The following is an 18,078-nucleotide window of genomic DNA, read 5'->3' as shown; positions in this document are numbered from 1 at the left end:
GCTTGATTTATTACCTTTGTGACAGTTTCCATATGATTTTATGGTCTCAATTGTTTGTTTCAAGTCTTCTTTAATACAGAATGATGTTAAATATATAAATAATGGTGTCATTTAGAGTAAAATAGATGATAAAAAGGGGAATGTTTGAGGGCGTGCTAGCTTCGCCCTCTCGTCCAAAAATAGTCACTTCTGGCTCCAAAAATCCAAAATGGTGATTCACTGCCAGACTCAAGGCTTCAAAACACTAGTACACAAGCCAATGGGTGATGGCAAGGTGGGTTTATACCAATTTTTTAAATCTTTGTCACAAGATGTGACGTCAAAAAGTGGCACAACTTCAATCTTTTTTACGCTGCAACAGACAGAATACTTTTTTAATCAGATGGAAAAGTGAATTCTGGAGACGTCAATGTCAAATGACCTTTTCAGAAAAATGAAGGCTTGACACAGTGATTCAAATGTGATGTTAATAAATAAGAGGCATCAACAGGGCTACTTTTAAGCTGCAGCACATTCATTTTCTATAGCAACTTCAGTGAAAAACATTTCTTTTGTTTGCTGCTCTGTTTATCTGTCTCTTCCTTTATATACAACATGTTTATTGAAAGTCTCTCCTATGCTGGCACTCATGATGTCTCACCATTATTAATAATCAATATCTCCTCAAGGCCATGCATTTAATAGCTTGAACTATGGAATGTAGCGGGGACATATAACCATATAATAGGCCAATCTGTTTTATTAAGGGACAAAACGAGGATCAGCAGCACTGCGGTGACCTTTTTTTCTCTTCCACCCCACCTATGTGTGTGTCGTCCCTCTCGTCTCCTTCCCTTCTCTCCTTTTTCTCACCATCTCATTTATCCAGCGAGCCGTCCTTGAGGCGGTACAGCATTACGCAGGTTGTTAACACAGGAGAAAAGGGCGTTCAATGTCATGTCACTGTGTCGCAAAGCATGACAGAGCCCGGGACCGGGCCAGCTTCTCCAGGAAATAAATACATCGCCATCTTCCTTTTCAGAGTGTAATGGTCTGGATATTACATCTCCTGTGGGACATTACGGTCCATGGATAATAAATCCATCGTACAGAGTGTGCGCATGAGTGTCTGTGTGTGTGTACATGTGTCTCAATGAGCACAGAGCGTGTATGTGTCTGCATATGTATGCGGCTTGTAGGTGTGTTTGCTGCTGCGGGGGGTTTACGTGCACAGTTTGAGGCAATTTGTCCCCTAGAGAGAAAGTGATCCACTATCTCCACACCTCGTTCAGCTGGAAGCAGCAAGGCAGCCGTAAATCTCAATTACACAAACCCCTCCCTCCCCCTGTCCTCCCTCCCCTCCCCCCACCTCCCTTGCCACAGGTGACAATGGACCAGATCGACTGCTCACTGTTGTGTTCCAAGGCTTACCATTGGCTTCGGGCTGAGTCTGAGAGGGCACGGCTACGTAGGGGTCCTCCCCTTTGTCTGAGCTCATGGGGGGGTCCTTCCGCTCCACCATGCGGCCCCGCCCCAGGGGGCCCTCGGCGGCCTCGGGTAGGGCCGAGGTGGGGAGTGAGAGGGTGTGGTGATGGTGGCGGTGATGGTGGCCTGCCGGACACAACACAGGTTAACTGTGGCTCGGGGGCAGACAGGGAGACAGGCTTCAGTGCGTGTGAGCACGGGCCAGCAGGGGTGCGCGCACACACACACACACACACACACACACACACACATAGACATCTATTTCGTCTTTGAGGGATACACACAGACACAGATACACTCACACACAAGGACAGCTGCTGGGCTGTGTGAGGCAACAAAGTGTTTCTCCCTCGCTACCAGGGGCAACTCATTAGCAAACGTGTGTGTGTGTGTGTGTTTCTCAGGATAGACGTGTCCTTTCTTTTTTTCTGTCACTCTCAGCCTCTCTCTGTCTTTTCTCACTCTCTCCCCTCCTGTTCTGACTGACATGTCAAAGCTCCGTCGGGCCTGTCAGAGCAGAGCAGAGCACAATCGTATTCCTCCACACTCACCATAGGGTGCCTACCTTTGATATGAAGGACAAGAGACAAACTTTCTTTCCATCGTTCCTGTCGAGTCTGCCGGCAACTTTTTCTTCAACTCTAAAGCGCTTTTAACTCTGTTAACGTGCTTCCCCGCTACCTTTTCTCAAGCTCCCCGTTACTTTCAATCCAACTTTTCAAGCAAAGTACGATTCATTTTTGATGTGCACCGCTCACTTCTTCCACTTTAACTCATGAAATGTTTTAAATCAGCAACTGTTTTGATATTTTATAGATAATTTTAGTCATTTTTTGAGCAAAACGGTACGAAATTGTGCTGTCCTTAAAGGTCAGCTTGTTTATTCAGTTTATTCCGTCATGAAATCAAAGATAGTTTATTTATTTAGTTTGTTCAGGAATAAAAAATCAATCAATGAAGATCTTTCTTCTTCATAGTGCACCTTTAACTGAATATCTAAAAATGGGCCAAAAGAAATGTCTGTTTCTTCTGTCCTCTGCTTTGTTGTCTAATTCCCTCACCTCCTTACAACCCCTCTTCTCTTCCTTCCTCTCAGCTCCTGTCTCTCCTCTTCTTCCCACTTTTCCCTCCTTTCTTCATTTTAAACCAAAGATCGCACAAATGTTTCATATCTGCACCAACGGTAATCTTTATTTAGCAAGGCCCTCAGCAACGTGGCTAGATCAATCATCAGAAATATGTCATTACACGTTAATGAATTTTCTCTGATCTTACTCCTCCCTGTAATTAAATTCCTTCATGGCGAAATGAACTAGTGGCCAACAGTTTAAGAGGGTATCATAACATAGCGGGAAAGTGAAAATATTCGTGAGACTTTAGCGAAGATAGCACACACAGGGTGTCTCTCTGTCGCTACGTGACAATAGCAACAAAGTACTCCTTCATCTGTGGATGATAGATCTCTGTCCATCACCGCACGTCTCTCAAACAATCTGAGTGTTTTCCTGCAACCCGCCTCTCTCAGTTTTCTCATTTTCTTTCATAGGCGGCACTTGTGCATAAGCTTTGTCGACCTGTTTATTTTTGAACCATGCTAATCACATTACCATCCCACATGCTAACACTTAAGCCACCCTACACAATTTTGCACGAGCTATATATTGTATTTAATATAAGGTATTTAAAAAGAAAAGAAAAAAATCCACCCGCGATGAAGAGTGACAACACTTCTGCGGAGCTCAACCCCCGATTCCCATTTTGACACGCTCCCTCCACAGAGGAGGTGAGAGCAGTGTGTGTGCGCGTGTGTGTGTGTTTGCAGATGTGCGACAGCCTCTTCAATATGTGTTTATGCTTATGTTTGAAGATGGGGGGGGGGAGGCATTCCAGGGGACTAACGTTGATGCTGCTGGTAGACTATACGCACAACAGACACCCGCACACAACACCACCCAGAGCCTCCTCCTCGTCCTCCTCCTCCGTGTGGCGTGGCAATCATTAAAATGATTTATTTAACTATTGGCCCAAGGCTGAGAGATTAGTGTGACAGGCCTATTTTATAATTCATTCCCCCACCGCCAGGGGAAGTGCAATTCAGGCAGATGACACACATAGAGAGAGAGCTCGGAGCCTCAGAGCTCCTCCGCGGATCAAGGCGGAGGGGGGGAGAAAAAGCCCTAAACTGCCGACGGATGCACATCCCTCTCTTTCTACAGATTAAAAGCTAGGCGAGGATGTCTAGTCTGGAGTAGAGGAGAAGAGAATGGAGAGGGGGCATTTATTTATCTTCAAATCCATATCAACCACTGACAGATAGGCGGAGGGGCAACGGCTGAGACTTTGTTTGGGGGGGGGTTGTAAACTGGGTGTTGTCTGTGTGTGTTTGTGTGTGTGCGTGTGTGCCTGGAGACACACAGCCAAGCCTGTGGGAGCATATTCAGCACTATAGGGGTGCACACCAAACACAGATGCTTTTTCTGACCCTGGATGTCCAAAAGGAGGGAGAATCACAGTGGGGGTACAGCCACAGGGGTGAGGGAAAGAGAGAGTGAGGGAGGGATGGGCTTTCTGGAAGGACTTCAAAATATCTATTCTTGTCATTCTGTATGGATCTGACTGTTTTGATCTGGCAGCTGCGAGGTATGGGTGTGTGTGTGTGTGAGAGAGAGAAAAAGAGATCCACTGAAAACCAAACTAAATGCGCCCTCAGATTAGATAAAAATAAGGTGGATGTGAGCATAGGTGGAGGATGAGAGTGACTTTGCTGCGGGCTAATCACGTCTGTTTATCATTCTCTAAAGAGACTTGATCGATGAAAATGTTAGCAGCCCGCAGTGAAGTGTGATGGGGTTTTTATGCCGTGCGATTAGGAAGAATGTTTGCAGCTCTGGAAATGAGCTCGCATGTATTTCTGTGCATGTTTACATTAGCCTTTTGGAGTGCGCACGCTCGCGGTGGCAGCTGGCAGAAACATATCTGATCGTTCCTTACTCTAAACCACTATAATCTCTCTCTGTCTCTCTCCTTCTGTCAACACATGTCCTGTTTAATGTGCACGCTGAGGCATTTCTTCACCATCAAGGCTTTAAACCACCAACAACCAGATCCATCCAATTAGCGAAGCAAAGGTCAGGGCTAATCGATGATATTGCGCAGGGGATAAAGAGGAAGGGGCGACAAGGAGGGAGAGGGGAACTAATAGAATCAGAATCAGCATCGAAGACTTTTAATTTTCTGATTTCTAATTCTACGTCCTCTATCCTAAACACCAAAAGGGGCTGTACGAGGGGGAAACACTACGAGGGGTGAAATTGACCGACCGTGCCGTAATGTTTCATTACCTTCGTAACTGGAAGGATTGTCTATCAAAAAAAAAAAAAAGAAAAGGGGATGAAATTAATTCAGTTAAAACCTCGAGTCATTAATAACCCGTCTTTACGCATGTGGGAGGAGTTTTCATTTCCTTGAGAGGGAATGATTGATTGACTAGACGAAGAGGTGTGGCTGAAGTTAAAGTCAAGGGAGATGAAATGCAGCTCCTGTCTTTTATTTGATTGCCTCTACAGTATATGTGGGATACTTACCGTTCAGCGCCACAAAGGTGTCTGCAAGAAGAAGAAGAGAAACGAGGGGAGACATGTTACTGCTTGCGGTAAAGAGGGCTTATGCTTTAACATGATCAAAAGCCGTGACTTTTAAAGTAATTCAGAATCGACTGGCTGCTCGATACTCTCCTAACTTTTAATCAGAGGTGATCAATGGCTTCTACAGCTAATGAAGGCTCAACGCTATGGCTTCCCTTGACTAAACATACTGATGAAATTGAAGGCAAAAATACACAGCCTTTGAGTAAACAGTCGAAATTGAGATGCAGTGGACTAACACTTTGAGTGATATAATGTCAAATTGTTTTGAAGCTTCTCTTGCAAAGCGAGCAGCTCAGTAAAATATCAACAGGGTATCACATTTGATGAATCCAAACAGTTATTACTGGCATGGAAAGATCAAATATACAGTCTCCATATTAGCCCCCTCTCTGTGTTGTGGAGTAAAAGAGACCGTTCAAGGCGTCTGAAGCCGACTGGGTTGAGAAGGCCTGTCTTGTTCTGGCGTTTCTAAATGAGCCCTGTGACCGCTCACAAGTGAAATCTTTTTCCCCCCGCGTCGCTGAATGTTTGTGTTGTGTTTACGTAGCCATTTGCAAGAAGGAGCCCAGTCTTTGCCCAAGTGGACACAACACTCTATTGACCAGGGGACCAGAGAAACAGCGGGGGAAGGACAGAAGAGGATGAGAGCCGATAGGGACAGATGGATGGAAGAGGCTGAAAGGGAGGATTGTGAGGGCGGAACAGACGGGGGGAGAAAAAGGTGACAGCAGCGAAGAAGGAAGCGGAGGGCCGAGAGAAGAGGGAGACTGAGTTAACTGAGAAGAGAGGAATTGTGGTGGTGGTGGTGGTGGTGGTGGTGGTGGTGGGGGAGGTATAGGATAGAGGAGGAAAGATAAGAGTGAAGAGGGCCTGCTTACTTTGGCAGTCTCCCAGGCCATCTGTGTTACCATGCTCCACGTCCTGCTCAAAGGCCGATCTGCGGGGAACAGAGACATCATGGTCAGCAGAGGAAAACAGGCCAGGCCATGCAGGCTCGCCACACCTACCAGAGTAAGAAAGCTAAAGGAGACCTACTACAAAAACACCCCCCAAACACAGCATACCCTATGCTCGCGCACAGTGTAGGATACAGAGAGCCCGATACTGGAACGAAATCAAAGAACACCTAGCAGGTGCCCCGAAGGCCTAAAATCAGTGGTTATGAAGAATGCTGGCGGGCTGGTAAATCCATAGCTGGCTCAGGACTCATTGCCAGTAGTGTTGACACAAATAGATTCATGTTTTATTTGACTGTAATAAAAATCTTTTGTTTTATAGCTTTGAGGGAATAGTTCCACAGGTTGGGAATCACGCTTTTTCGCTCCATTTCACAGATGAGAGAAGCAGACTAGAAACGGGGGGAAACAGGTAATCGCCACTTAACATGATATGCTTTTTTTTGTACAATCTGTAAAAACACAACAGTATTAAAATGACGTCATTCCCAATTTACGAGATAAATGGGACGCATCGTAACTGGCCATTTTCAAGGTTACAAGGTAAATGTATCATTTTTTAAATTACAAAACTAAGCTATGTTTGAGTCCTTTGTGCTACATCTGTTTGAGAAAAAGGAGCATGATGATGAGGAATCTCACGGCCTGAGGAATGATGCTGCTCTGTAGTCCGCTGGTATGGCAGCTGATACTTCTGTCTGCCTTCAGTGAGCAGAATGGAGGAGAATGGTGCCTGAAATGGCAGGCTTTATACCCACAGTCTACATCCAGTGAGTCAGACTAGCAGTGCAGGTGACAGGCAACCAGCCAGTCTTTGTGCTAAGCTAAGCTAAGCTAATCAGCTGCTGGCTCCAGCTTCATATTTAGTGTACAGACATGAAAGCGGTATCTTCTCATCTCACTCTTGGTAAGAAAGCGAAAAGAAAGTCCCCAAAATTTTGTGGAACACCTCCAGAAAATATGGAATAAAACTGTTTTTATGAGAACTTCCCTTTGTTCAGCCCTTTCTACTATTTCCCAGCATCTGACATCAGCTGGGTTCAGTAGAGATATGAGGCTGTAGTGCCAATCACACGGGCCAACAACAGGGCAGCGAGGGGTAACCGTGCTTGAGGGCCATCATATGACACAGGGGGGAGAAAGAGGGGTGAGAGAGAGGGAATTTTGGAGATGTTATTTTCTGATGCAATCTGCACGGAGACCTGTTTTCTTCCTGAAAGACCACCAAGCAGGCAGTAAGGAGATCTGTGAAACAGAGCGGACCAACTGTCAACCAGGATCACAGTCACGCATGACAGCTTTTCACAGTCCTGCTCAGCTCCCACCCCGCTTGCTACACCTCCTCCTCCTGCCCGTCCACCCGCCTCTCATCTTCCTCACCCTCCACTGGTCACAATTATAGCATGAAGAAGAATGATTTTCCAAAACAGCATCACACACCCCTTATCCCCCTGATCAGAGGCGAAAGCGTGAACCCGAAAACGGGGACAAGTACAGGTGATTTTAGCTGGAAAGTAAAATTGGATTCCGGCTTTTCAGCTCAAAGTCACTCCCTCATGTATATTTAAATGTTGATTGGAGATTATTGAACATTTTCTTGTCGTCGTTCAGTATCATTTCCTCTTATTTGACAGAACCGTAATTAGGATGGAGAAAACGTACCCTCTTGATAAACAATTTCCCTTCAAAAGCACGCACAATAACAGCCTCACAAACAACAACAGCGGCATCCTCTCTTCATATCAGGGGGTACGTTTAATCTGCTTATCTGATTTGCTTATCATAAACAGTCATAATCACAAAGCAGACGCAGAGTTGCACAATTAAACCTGTCTAAGCACAAATGCTGTCCAGGCAGCACTTTTGCTATCTGCCGGATTTTCCTCACAGACTTCGCCACCCAGTCCCACCCTGCCATGAAATGCTGTTTAGTGTCTTTGATGAGACCTAAATACTGGCGACCTCGCGGACCTTGTTTCCATGGTTGATAATAACATTACATACTGCGGTGAGACTGTGTTGAGATGAAGATTACAAGGTCTAAATCCCATTGGTCTCGAGATGAATTAACAATGAGCAGTCACACTACAGATGCAGTGTCTGGCCTTTACTTGGCACATGTGAAAGTGATTGAACCGTAGTACGCACCCGCAGTTAAAGGGTTCAAGTCCCATTGCGGCTGCATTGTAGCAACAGAAGTGCAGTGCGTTCGAATGTGACACTACAGACGGTTCAGCTCGGGGTTAAGATCCCACTGCAACCGCGTAATGCATATTTAAATCATATTCAAACTTCATTGTACATAACTGGAGGCAGCTAAGGGCGGCATTTTGTATCATCTTGCATCAGATGTGATTATTATGTGCGATGTGTGGCTGCTCAGAGGGGTTGCTAAAATGCAGGTCAGGCAGAATGGCATTAATTATTCATGTCAGGAGTGAATGGGTGACCAGGGACCTAATATACTGTACGTACAGTGTATAGTAAGCCTGCATAATGTTTCCTCAAAGCCTCCCATTCATTTTGATTTTATGGCTTTGATTTAAAAAGAAATACCTGCAGTAAAGTGAGACTGTATTAATCAGGGTTTTACCAGGAAATAAGTCTGTGTGTGCAGATTTAATCAGTGCCCACCCACGATCCAGAGCAGAGACGGGGTTGGTGGCTGGGAGAACGGCTTAAATTGTAGGACTTCCACATGGGGTTAGGGATCCCAAAGAGGTGCTCAGAGTTGCTGCAGAAATTTAATGAACTAAAATTATCAACATAATGTGAAGTTTGGCATGATGTCAAAGAAGTCTATGAAGCTAGCATGCTAACTAACTACCCCCCACCTCCGACCTGTCCTTCTGGTGGTCCTGTGCTAATGGTATAAACACCAACATGTTTCCAAGCTTCCAGTCTGTGCAGACGTAAGTCAGCTAATGGGACCTCTAGCTGCACTGCTAACTATGCTAACTCACTGTCAGAAGCTACAGTTATCAGCAGTTAGCAGTTACTCTGGTGATATGCTGCCCCCTAGTTGTTTGGAGTTTGAAATCTACAGTTAGCATAATTGACTTTAATAGATTCTTACATATTGCACCTTTAAAGTGCCGAGAATGAGGGTAGCGTGGCTAACATTAGCCACAAAGAACTGCTGTCAACTATAGACCAACCTTCACATTATTGTAGACCCAGGTTAATATACAAAATAATTTTAAACAATATACGTAGTCGGAGGTCCCTGCTCTATCTCTCTATCAGCTATTGGGTCCTAAGCCTGAAAAACGCTGAAGACATCTGGCTTAAATAATTAACAATTAATTAGCAATATGTTGATCTGGTGTCAGTGAAACACAAATTTACCTAGTTTACATAATAACAACCATACAGATTCATGCGGGATTATATGCATGAACAGGGGGTGGCTGGGCACCATATTGCAGGGGACCAGAGTGCAAGCTGTACATAGTCAGTAGGTATGAGAGGCATAACTCCGCATGGGAAAGCTGGCACACAAGTGTTGAGGCCAGATGGAAGAAGAAAGGAGGGGAGGCTTGCAAGAGAGAAAGAATATGTCAGAGGAAAGATAGAAAAAGAAAGATGGATAAAAATAGATGCACAGACTGGGACGGGCATACGGAGGTAAGAAGTTGGATAGGTTGATGGTTGGATAGACAAATAGACGGAGAGACAAGTAAACAGGAAGAGATGGTGCTGGAAAGGGTTTTTTATTTTTAATGAGGGAAAGAAAAGAAATATGTTGAGAAAGTCTGTTCTCTGCATGGACCTGTTTATATGAGCAAACCTGCATATTTATCACCAAAATGCCTCTAACTCTTCCCTCCCGCCTTCTGTCCAGCCTGGCAAGTGCTCTGAATAGCTCACCACGGACCAACAGATCCTACTGGCCCTAATCCCCCTCCACCCCTCCACCCCTCCACCCCTCTCTCACTTAGAAATATTGTACAGTAAAGGAGCGAGGTCATCTGCCCTCTTAATGCCTCTGTGTCGGCTCCTGCTCCAAAGTGGAAACTCAATCAGAACAGTCTACTGCAGCTTTACGGAATAATAATAGGATGGGCTGCGTGTGCGTGTGTGTTTTCTGTGTGTACATGTGGGCATGTGTGCCTTTGGTGTATTGGCCTGCCAGACCAATCATTTTGCAGCAGGGGGATCAAATTCATTCAGCGTCAAATAGCCACTGGAGCACTAGTCCTTTTGTTATGACTTCATCTGTAAAATGTTTTTTCCCACCGCAGAACTCCATATGCTGTTTGTTCAAAAAGCATAATCTGGTTCTGTGTCATAACTACAGCCACAAATTATAGTTACCGCGACCATCAAGCTTTCCCCAGCGCCGCTACCCAACCCCGAGCCTGGGGCAAACAACACTTTCCTTCCATTCATCCTTCCAATAGGCCTTTTCAGCTGGAGGAAATTGCACTTACACACCATAAAATTAGAAAGATCACAGGCACGACAAATCGAGAGACGAATGCCACCAGGCATGACAAAGAAGGTGGGAAACTGTTCATAAAAGTTGCTAGAAAAACACACGTGCTTCACCATTTTTTTTTATCAGGTTTCTCAAAGTGAACTCTTAAGTTTAGCAGCACATGCAGCTGAATTTTAAGCACGCTGATTTGTTGTCTCGGAAGTCTTAATTGACTTTTTATTTCTTCCTTACACCTAAAGGGGTATTACAGTATTAATCCTAAGCCCTATGCTTATTTTGGCACGTAAATAAATAATAGCAACAAATGGTTTTGGAGTTGATGTGAAAATATTCTGGCTTCACAAAGAAGCCGGAGGTCGCCCGCATGATGTTTATCGTGAAAACGGAGGCTAAAACTCAAACTAACTGCGTGCGAGAGCCGAGCCCAGTCACCCATCAGCAGAACTGTTCGTTGGTGTGGTGCGTTCAGGTTATTGTAGGCTTTCTACCTTTTCAGGAAAAGGGAATGACACGTCTCTTTTATTCTGTTTTCTCTGCTCGTAGCACCAATTTCAATAATATTTGCGTCTTTCAGCTGCAGAGACAGTCCAGTTTTATGTAATTGCCATCTTTCCGGCAGTGAAGTACTTCTTTAACAAAAAGGATTTTATTCTTCAACAAAAAGGTCTTTCTCTGCAAGGATCCTTTTGTTAGAGTGTCAGACATTAAGAATAACAATCTGAGCCTGCCAAAAAAAATTTTTTTAGTGGGCTTACTTTGACAGTTGAGTTTCCTTCAATGAATAAGCTGCAGACCTTGCTGTGGCTGCTGGCTGCGGCGATCTACTGGACCAATTACAAAAAATGTTCTTCCTAATTGTCACCAAAATATTTAAAGATAGGTTTAAATAGTCAGGTTCCCCTTTAAAATGTGTACCTTTGACTTCTTGAGGACCAGATATTTTTTTAAATGCCTTATCCAAGCCATACAGGTACACAATGTAATCAATAAAGGTTTTTCACTTCTGATTTAAATTTCTTCCTCAAAACTACATAGTGCACGTTTGACCTGCCTCACCTTGCATTGTCTTTGCAGAAAAGTAATAAGACTTTTACGTTTTCACTCGTAGTCCGGGGAAAAAAGCAGTATCGTCATAGTCTTTCAAAAAGTCAGGTTTTTTTGCATTTTTGGCAGCCCTAGGACATATTGTCGCAGAAAGAAAAACACAGGTTTGGCTCTATTCAAGCATCCCAGTAAGTCATGGCAGTGAACCAGCATGCACAATACCAGGACCCGGAAAAATGGGGCAGCTAAATGGAATTCAGCCATCACACATTTTATGATTTACACCTGTGCTTTTGCTTCTGTGACATGTCAAAATATCTGTGAAAGAAGCCTACTGTGATTGTGTACAAACAAGTTACTTACTTGATGTTGCCAACCACCTGCTTGCAGGCTCCTTCTGACACCCAACCACAGTACGGGTCTCTGGAGGCTATACAAGACCTGGATGTGACACACACACAGACACACACACACACATATCAGCCCCTCATCGTATTGTTTACTGGAGTAGTGTTTCCCCCTGTCAGAGGCAATGATTTCAAACTTACTTCTTGCATCTTCCATGTCTTTCACAGCGAGACAGCGGCACTTTAACCACACAGGAGGTGAAGGCCACCCACAGAGCGTGACTCTTACTGTCTATCTGCATGCCGATGATGCGCTTGTCCTCCACGCCATCAATACTGCACCTGGAGGAGCGAGAGAAGAAGACAGAGGGGAGGATAAAATAAGGATTTTTCTGTATTTCCTTCAACTCCCAGTCTATTTGGGGACAAAAGAGAGATGCAAGAGGTCACAAAATCTGTTTAAACGGTTCATTCAAAGAGACAAAACAAATAAGAGGACGATTAAGATGTGGCAGAGAGACAAACTGTGAGGTCAGGAGGAACAGAGATAATGCTGGACTCGAGAACATGGGGTCAGCAGCAGAGTGGGAGATAAAGAGAGATAAAGAAAGGGGTGATACAGATACAACAGATAAACAGACAGATGGGCACTGTGAGCAGTCAGCAATAACACCGCACTTAACTTTAAAACCCACCAACATTAACTCCCCCCGCCTCCTCCCCGCTCCACCATTCTTCCACTCCTCCATCCCCGCTTCTTTGTCTGCTCGGCCCCACAGGAGTCACTCTAATCCCTTTGGGCGTGTCAAGCTTTCTATCCCTTCTCTCCATCCATTCCTCTCTCCATCCTGCCATCCAGCTCCTGGGATTTAATCTCCCCTTCGCAGTGCTCTGGTCCCGCATTAACGCTCTCAATTAGGGCTTAGAGTCCATCTACACTGGGTAATGCACGGCAATCGGGCCTGCGCTGATCCAGTCAGCCAGGCCTGAGAAGCAGGCGGGCAAAGTCACTTACTGGATGCGCCTAAAGCCAGATGGCCGGCAGCCGATGAATGCTCAGTCCCAGTCATAGAGAGGAGAGGAGAGGAGATAGGCAAGGAGACACGACAAGGGGAGTGGAGGGCCTGCCCTTCATCCCCTCCATACGCCTCGTCACACGGCCGCGGCATGTTGGATAACAAACAGTGGTAACCTTGAAAGGCCTCCTGTCATGTCCTCACTCTACTTCCCTTCTTCTTCTCGGCTGTCTAACACAATCACGCATTCGCCGCTCGGCTCCTTCTCATCTCTCCTCTCCGGTCGTCTCCTCTGTTCTCTCTCCCTCCTCTGTGCTGCCATTCGTTCTCCCTCATCCATTACCCCTCGACTAAATATTTGCTTTGGCAGGGTCAGACTGTGGCTGATTTTTCCTTATTCACTTCTACTCCAAATAAGAAACAATGCTCAACTCGCTCACCCCACCATGCCCAGCTCTCACACACACACACACTTAGGTCCATACATGCACCAACAGCCGTGTAATGTATTAGCGAGAGATCCCAGGCCAAACACAGACCCTGGTGTGTAAGTGTGTGTGCGTTTCCTTTAATCAGCCAACGTTTTGGAGGAGCTGGACTCCGCTGTGGTTGTGAACCACAGCGCTACGTTATCCAGAGCCTTAGGGTCTACGTCTTTAATTTAGTAGCTGCGGTTGGGCAGAGTGTAACCTGATAAAACTCTTTTAAATGATAGAGTAGCCATCTGGCTGGCTGGCTTCACTATATAGCTCGGGTCGGGGGAACTGACTGGTACTGATGGAGCTGGTGGGTTGGTGGGTTGGCTGAGGCCGGAGATGGTTGGAAACATGCAAAATCACACACACACACGAACACACGCTCTCTCTATGCAATAAGTGACCTTCCTTTGTTTCTAGCAACTGTATCCATGTGTTTCTCTACTTCTGTCCATCCGTCTCACACATGCACACACATGTTCACCCAAAGCGACGTACTTGTCGGGGTTGTAGACGTTGAGCTCCTCCAGAAACAGGCTATCGTTGAGGAAGCCACTGTTCATGTTGGCCAGGAACTTGAGGATGATGCCTTTCTCAGATCCCAGGTAGACTACAGTGTGGTTCTTGTTGGGGCCCGCCTCATTGTCCACAACGATGCGTGTCAGACGATACCTGGGGAAAGAAATACGGAGTTTAAGGTGCTATTTGTAAGTTGTAAGTTAAAAACTTGCAACTCTTACTCTTAAATGATCAACGAGATGTGATGAAATAACAGTTTTGACGTTATGTTGAATATGTATTGTGTTGCAGAGATTGGAGTTGGCATGCTAACCAGCTAGCCCATAGCCACTTTTGTACCTCAAGAGGTGATTGTGCAATAGTAAACAACACCGACACTCATCCGGTGCTCCGAGCTCCTACTCCGAACATCGTAAGCTAATATGACCGCTAACTACGTGGTTAACTCAGCTTACTAGCCAACGTGAGATTAGCAGTTAGCAGTTACTCTGGGGATATGATGGCTCCCTATTTGTAGTATGAATCCAACAGGTGGCCAATTCTTCCGTACAGCACCTTTAAGAAAGTCAACCAATCAATCAGTCAATTAATTAGTCCGCTAGCCCGCCAGCAATGTAACACGTTTGCTGCCCTTTAGAAGAGCAACAGATGGTGATGGAGAACACCCGCAGGGATTTAATGTAAATGTTTTGACTCTTTCCCAGTACTGTGCTGGTTCTACTTCACTACTTAAAATAAAAAACTTGTGAGATTAAATTTGCATTTGTAAGAAAAGGAAATTAGAAAGAGCTAGAAAATAAAGAAAGAAAAAAAGGGGAGAATAAATTCCTAAATAATAATTATATAATCAATCAATCAATTGACGTGCCTTCCATCATTCACGTCAGATGTCTAAAGGAGTCTAAAGAACAGCAGGGGAGATTACACAGTCTTCATTATCTCATTAATTGATTGTTATTTCATTAGATTCTCTCGTCAGATTGCCAAAGGGCATTTCAGGTGAGTCCTTAAAGAAAAACACTGCTAATAAAAACAGTTACAAGCTCTACTTTAGTTTCTTATTGACAGCTGGCGATCATACAGTTTGGCTCCGCACCAGGTGGATGTGCATAATAATCAATTTTCATTTCATTACTCGTAAAAAAAAAAACTAAAAAAAACTAAACATGCCAAGCAGATTCAAGTTAGCAAATTAGACACCTGCCAGTCAGGGCGTGTTAGATCCGTGCCCTGTTGCGCTCGTGGGTGTTAGAAGGAAAATTCAGACGGATCCGATAATAAGAACAGGTTTGAAGAAAACACCTCTTTAGGCTATTTACTTTTACCATCGGATTTCATTGCATCACAGATGCCGTTATCTATCTCTCAATTAGTTTCAGGGCCAGGAAAACTCTTAAAGTTATCAAAAAGGTACATATCGGCACATCAGAGCGTATTATGCAAATGCTTGTTTTAATGATTTTTCGGGATGGGATTTAAAGATTAAAGATGAGAGCTTATCCGAAGAATCTAGGAAGTCCACTTTTACCCTCATTAACGGTTTACTGCATGTGCTCGGTGCGAAAATGCGTGAAGAGGTCCAGAATTTATTTTGGCTGTGATGAATGTGAATTTCACCTTACTAGAGAGAGCAGTTTACACCATGAGGCTGGTAAAAATAAAACACACACAAGGCCACATCCTCTTATCCCATCTCCCTTTCTGTTTTCTTCAAATCTCCCTTAAAATGCTCCGTGTCGCCGGCTTTACCCAATCAACAATAACAGCAATCTGAAGGTCTAATGTGGTTTTGATCTATTCAAGCATATCAGGATCTCCAAGGACTGTGTCAATGAGATTTGATCTGAGCGAAATAATACAATCTCAAGGACTGAGACATTCACTGTGCTTCCTTTTTCGGGATAATGAAAATCTCAAGAGGGGGATTCTTCCAAGCGTCTTCTCCCTTCATTTCATTCATCGTGCCCGGCCAGCTGAGGTCCCTGCCGCAGCAGCGCAGCACGTCTCGGGACAGAAAAGCTTTTTCAAATTTGCAGCTAAGACTCTTTCTGTATATTAGGGTGTCCTCTCCAGGGTGGATCCGAGGATCAAACCCTATTACTGGTTTTGTTTCCAGCTGACTTCAGTTCAGGAATAGAATTCCACATGGAGACAGTGACAGATATCATAAAAGGCCTTACTCCACTTCCACTCCATATGCCTTCATGATGCTTTCTGAGCTTACGTAATGCTTTTAACTACTGCCTCTGACTTGCATGCAAGGCTCTGCTCACTGAGGTGTCATTTTAAATCGAATACAAATCTCTGATCGCTGCTTATGTAAAGACAGAAACACTGTGTTATTCATAATATGGTTATGTGATATAGTGCACTAATGAACAGAGGGAGTTGTAGAGATAACCTTGATGAAAGCTCTTCATATTCTGACTAAGCTGGAGCAGTATGTAGGTCAGAGCTCAGCGAAGTAGCGGGGAGATGTGATACGATGCAAATAATTTGTAAAACCGATGAAGAATTCTTTATGTAGCTCATCTTTAAAATGATGGTACCGCCGCTGAGGCTTGACAAGGGTCTGGCAAGCAACGGAAACCTTAAATCTCAAGCAGCTGCAATTCAGAACCAGGTCCAAATTAAAAACTAGATTTTTTTTCTTAAATTTTACCAAATGCTCTGTCAGCTACTTATGCCTTATTGCCGTTGGGATGGCGGTGCGCCGTCATATATTCCCCCAGAGGCCGACTGAAATGTCTGTGCGCAGTGTAGCTAAAAGCCAGACAGAACTTTATGATCAAAAGGCATCAGCCGCAGAGCACTGGCTTTTGGGAAATGGGCTCAAATCCAGAGACACAGGAGAAAAGCCAACCGCAGAACAAAAAGCAACACTTTTTCCTCCAGTGTCCTCTCTTTCAAATATCCTCCGAGGATTTAAACGAGCACTTTGCGACAAAGACCAAACATAGCCGGAGTCATCTTCTTAATAAGAGCTTGTAAGTGTAAATATGTGTAAATTCAGTTTGTTCACTGAAAAGCCAAATTGTTTACTCTGTCTTCATCACATCACTACGCGGACACTCTGGGAGACAGATAGTATAGGGTGGATCAGTCTAGTAGAGCGAAAATAGGTCAGCGGCGGGTATGTGGTGGAGTACTACTGTGTTTTAATGAGCCTCACTCTCAGAGCAGCACTTCACGTAATTATTGTCCTGGGCTGAAGAGGCTCATAGACCTCGGATGACGACCGCCTTTGGAGTGTGTAACACTTACCGGACCATGGTCTTGAGGAACCAGGGCCTGTTAGCGATGGAGGGCACGGCCTCGTCCATCAGAGGATGCATCTTGATGAAGTTGAGTGTGTCATCGGGGAACTCGTTGGATACCTTGTACCTCTCCATGGATGGAGTGCCGGCACAGTTGCCAGGCCTGCAAATGGAGAGGAAGAAGTGAAAAAAAAATGGTGAGCAGAAGGAGGAAAAAAGAAAAAGAAAAGCCTCTGCATTGATTGTGGAGGGAATGAGCAATTTCTCAGGCCAGAGCGCCGATAGAAAACAGAAAGTTCTACTTCCATAAAATCAATATGAGTGCAACCTTAAATGACTAAACTCTCATTCCAAGAGGCTTTAGTTTGAGCAGGAGGACACAAGATGTCTTCTTTTCTGTGGACTCGGGCTAAAGCACTGAGACATCCTATCTATCTGATCCTTTTACAGGGGGTTGGTGAGCTGCTTGTAAAAGAGAAGCTGCTTTTGATAGCATATCCCCTTTGCAGGCATCTCACCTCGGAGAGCTTGTAAAACCCCTTTACTGCACGCTCTCTGATACCCTGCCACGCCACATAATCCACACCAGGTCCTAGAAATATTAGCCAGTTGGCCACTGAACGCCTGACACCATCAACATGTGAAGCCCAAACCCTAAAAAATATGTGTGCACAAGAGAACTGTATAGTAATCTTCTCATGAAAACCATTATTTATGTAACAGTAGTTATCCTCCATTCATTCTGGGCATCTCTGTGTCTATCTCTACACCATATCCATATCTATACAATAGGACAGTTTATATAAAAATATGCAACCCTGCAAGAAACTAAATTGGAGACATTTCTTGAAAACTGATCTTTTAACTCTTCAAGGTCCACTTTTCCATCCTCAAATAAAATTTGTAAAAAC

At 44.6% G+C, this 18,078-nt stretch overlaps 1 protein-coding gene across 3 annotated transcripts in view; it reads right to left on the bottom strand.

Annotated features, from left to right (window-relative positions):
- The window catches only part of sema6a (sema domain, transmembrane domain (TM), and cytoplasmic domain, (semaphorin) 6A), a 114,091-nt gene that overhangs the window by 14,937 nt on the left and 81,076 nt on the right, over positions 1-18,078 (bottom strand). For 2 of the 3 annotated variants that reach the window (XM_084358843.1, XM_084358844.1), the window contains exons 12-18: positions 17,175-17,330; positions 13,890-14,063; positions 12,101-12,241; positions 11,916-11,993; positions 5,990-6,048; positions 5,049-5,069; positions 1,411-1,590 (exon numbers count right to left, since the gene is read on the bottom strand). In XM_084358843.1, coding sequence (XP_084214969.1) covers positions 1,411-1,590; positions 5,049-5,069; positions 5,990-6,048; positions 11,916-11,993; positions 12,101-12,241; positions 13,890-14,063; positions 17,175-17,330 — 809 coding nt within the window. The remainder of the gene's footprint in view (positions 1-1,410; positions 1,591-5,048; positions 5,070-5,989; positions 6,049-11,915; positions 11,994-12,100; positions 12,242-13,889; positions 14,064-17,174; positions 17,331-18,078) is intronic. The other variant, XM_084358845.1, reaches the window with a different exon arrangement.

Source organism: Pagrus pagrus (genome assembly GCF_965226575.1).
Source record: "Pagrus pagrus genome assembly, chromosome: 8".
Classification (NCBI taxonomy): Eukaryota; Metazoa; Chordata; class Actinopteri; order Spariformes; family Sparidae; genus Pagrus; species Pagrus pagrus.
This window is presented reverse-complemented; position numbering and strand designations above follow the sequence as displayed.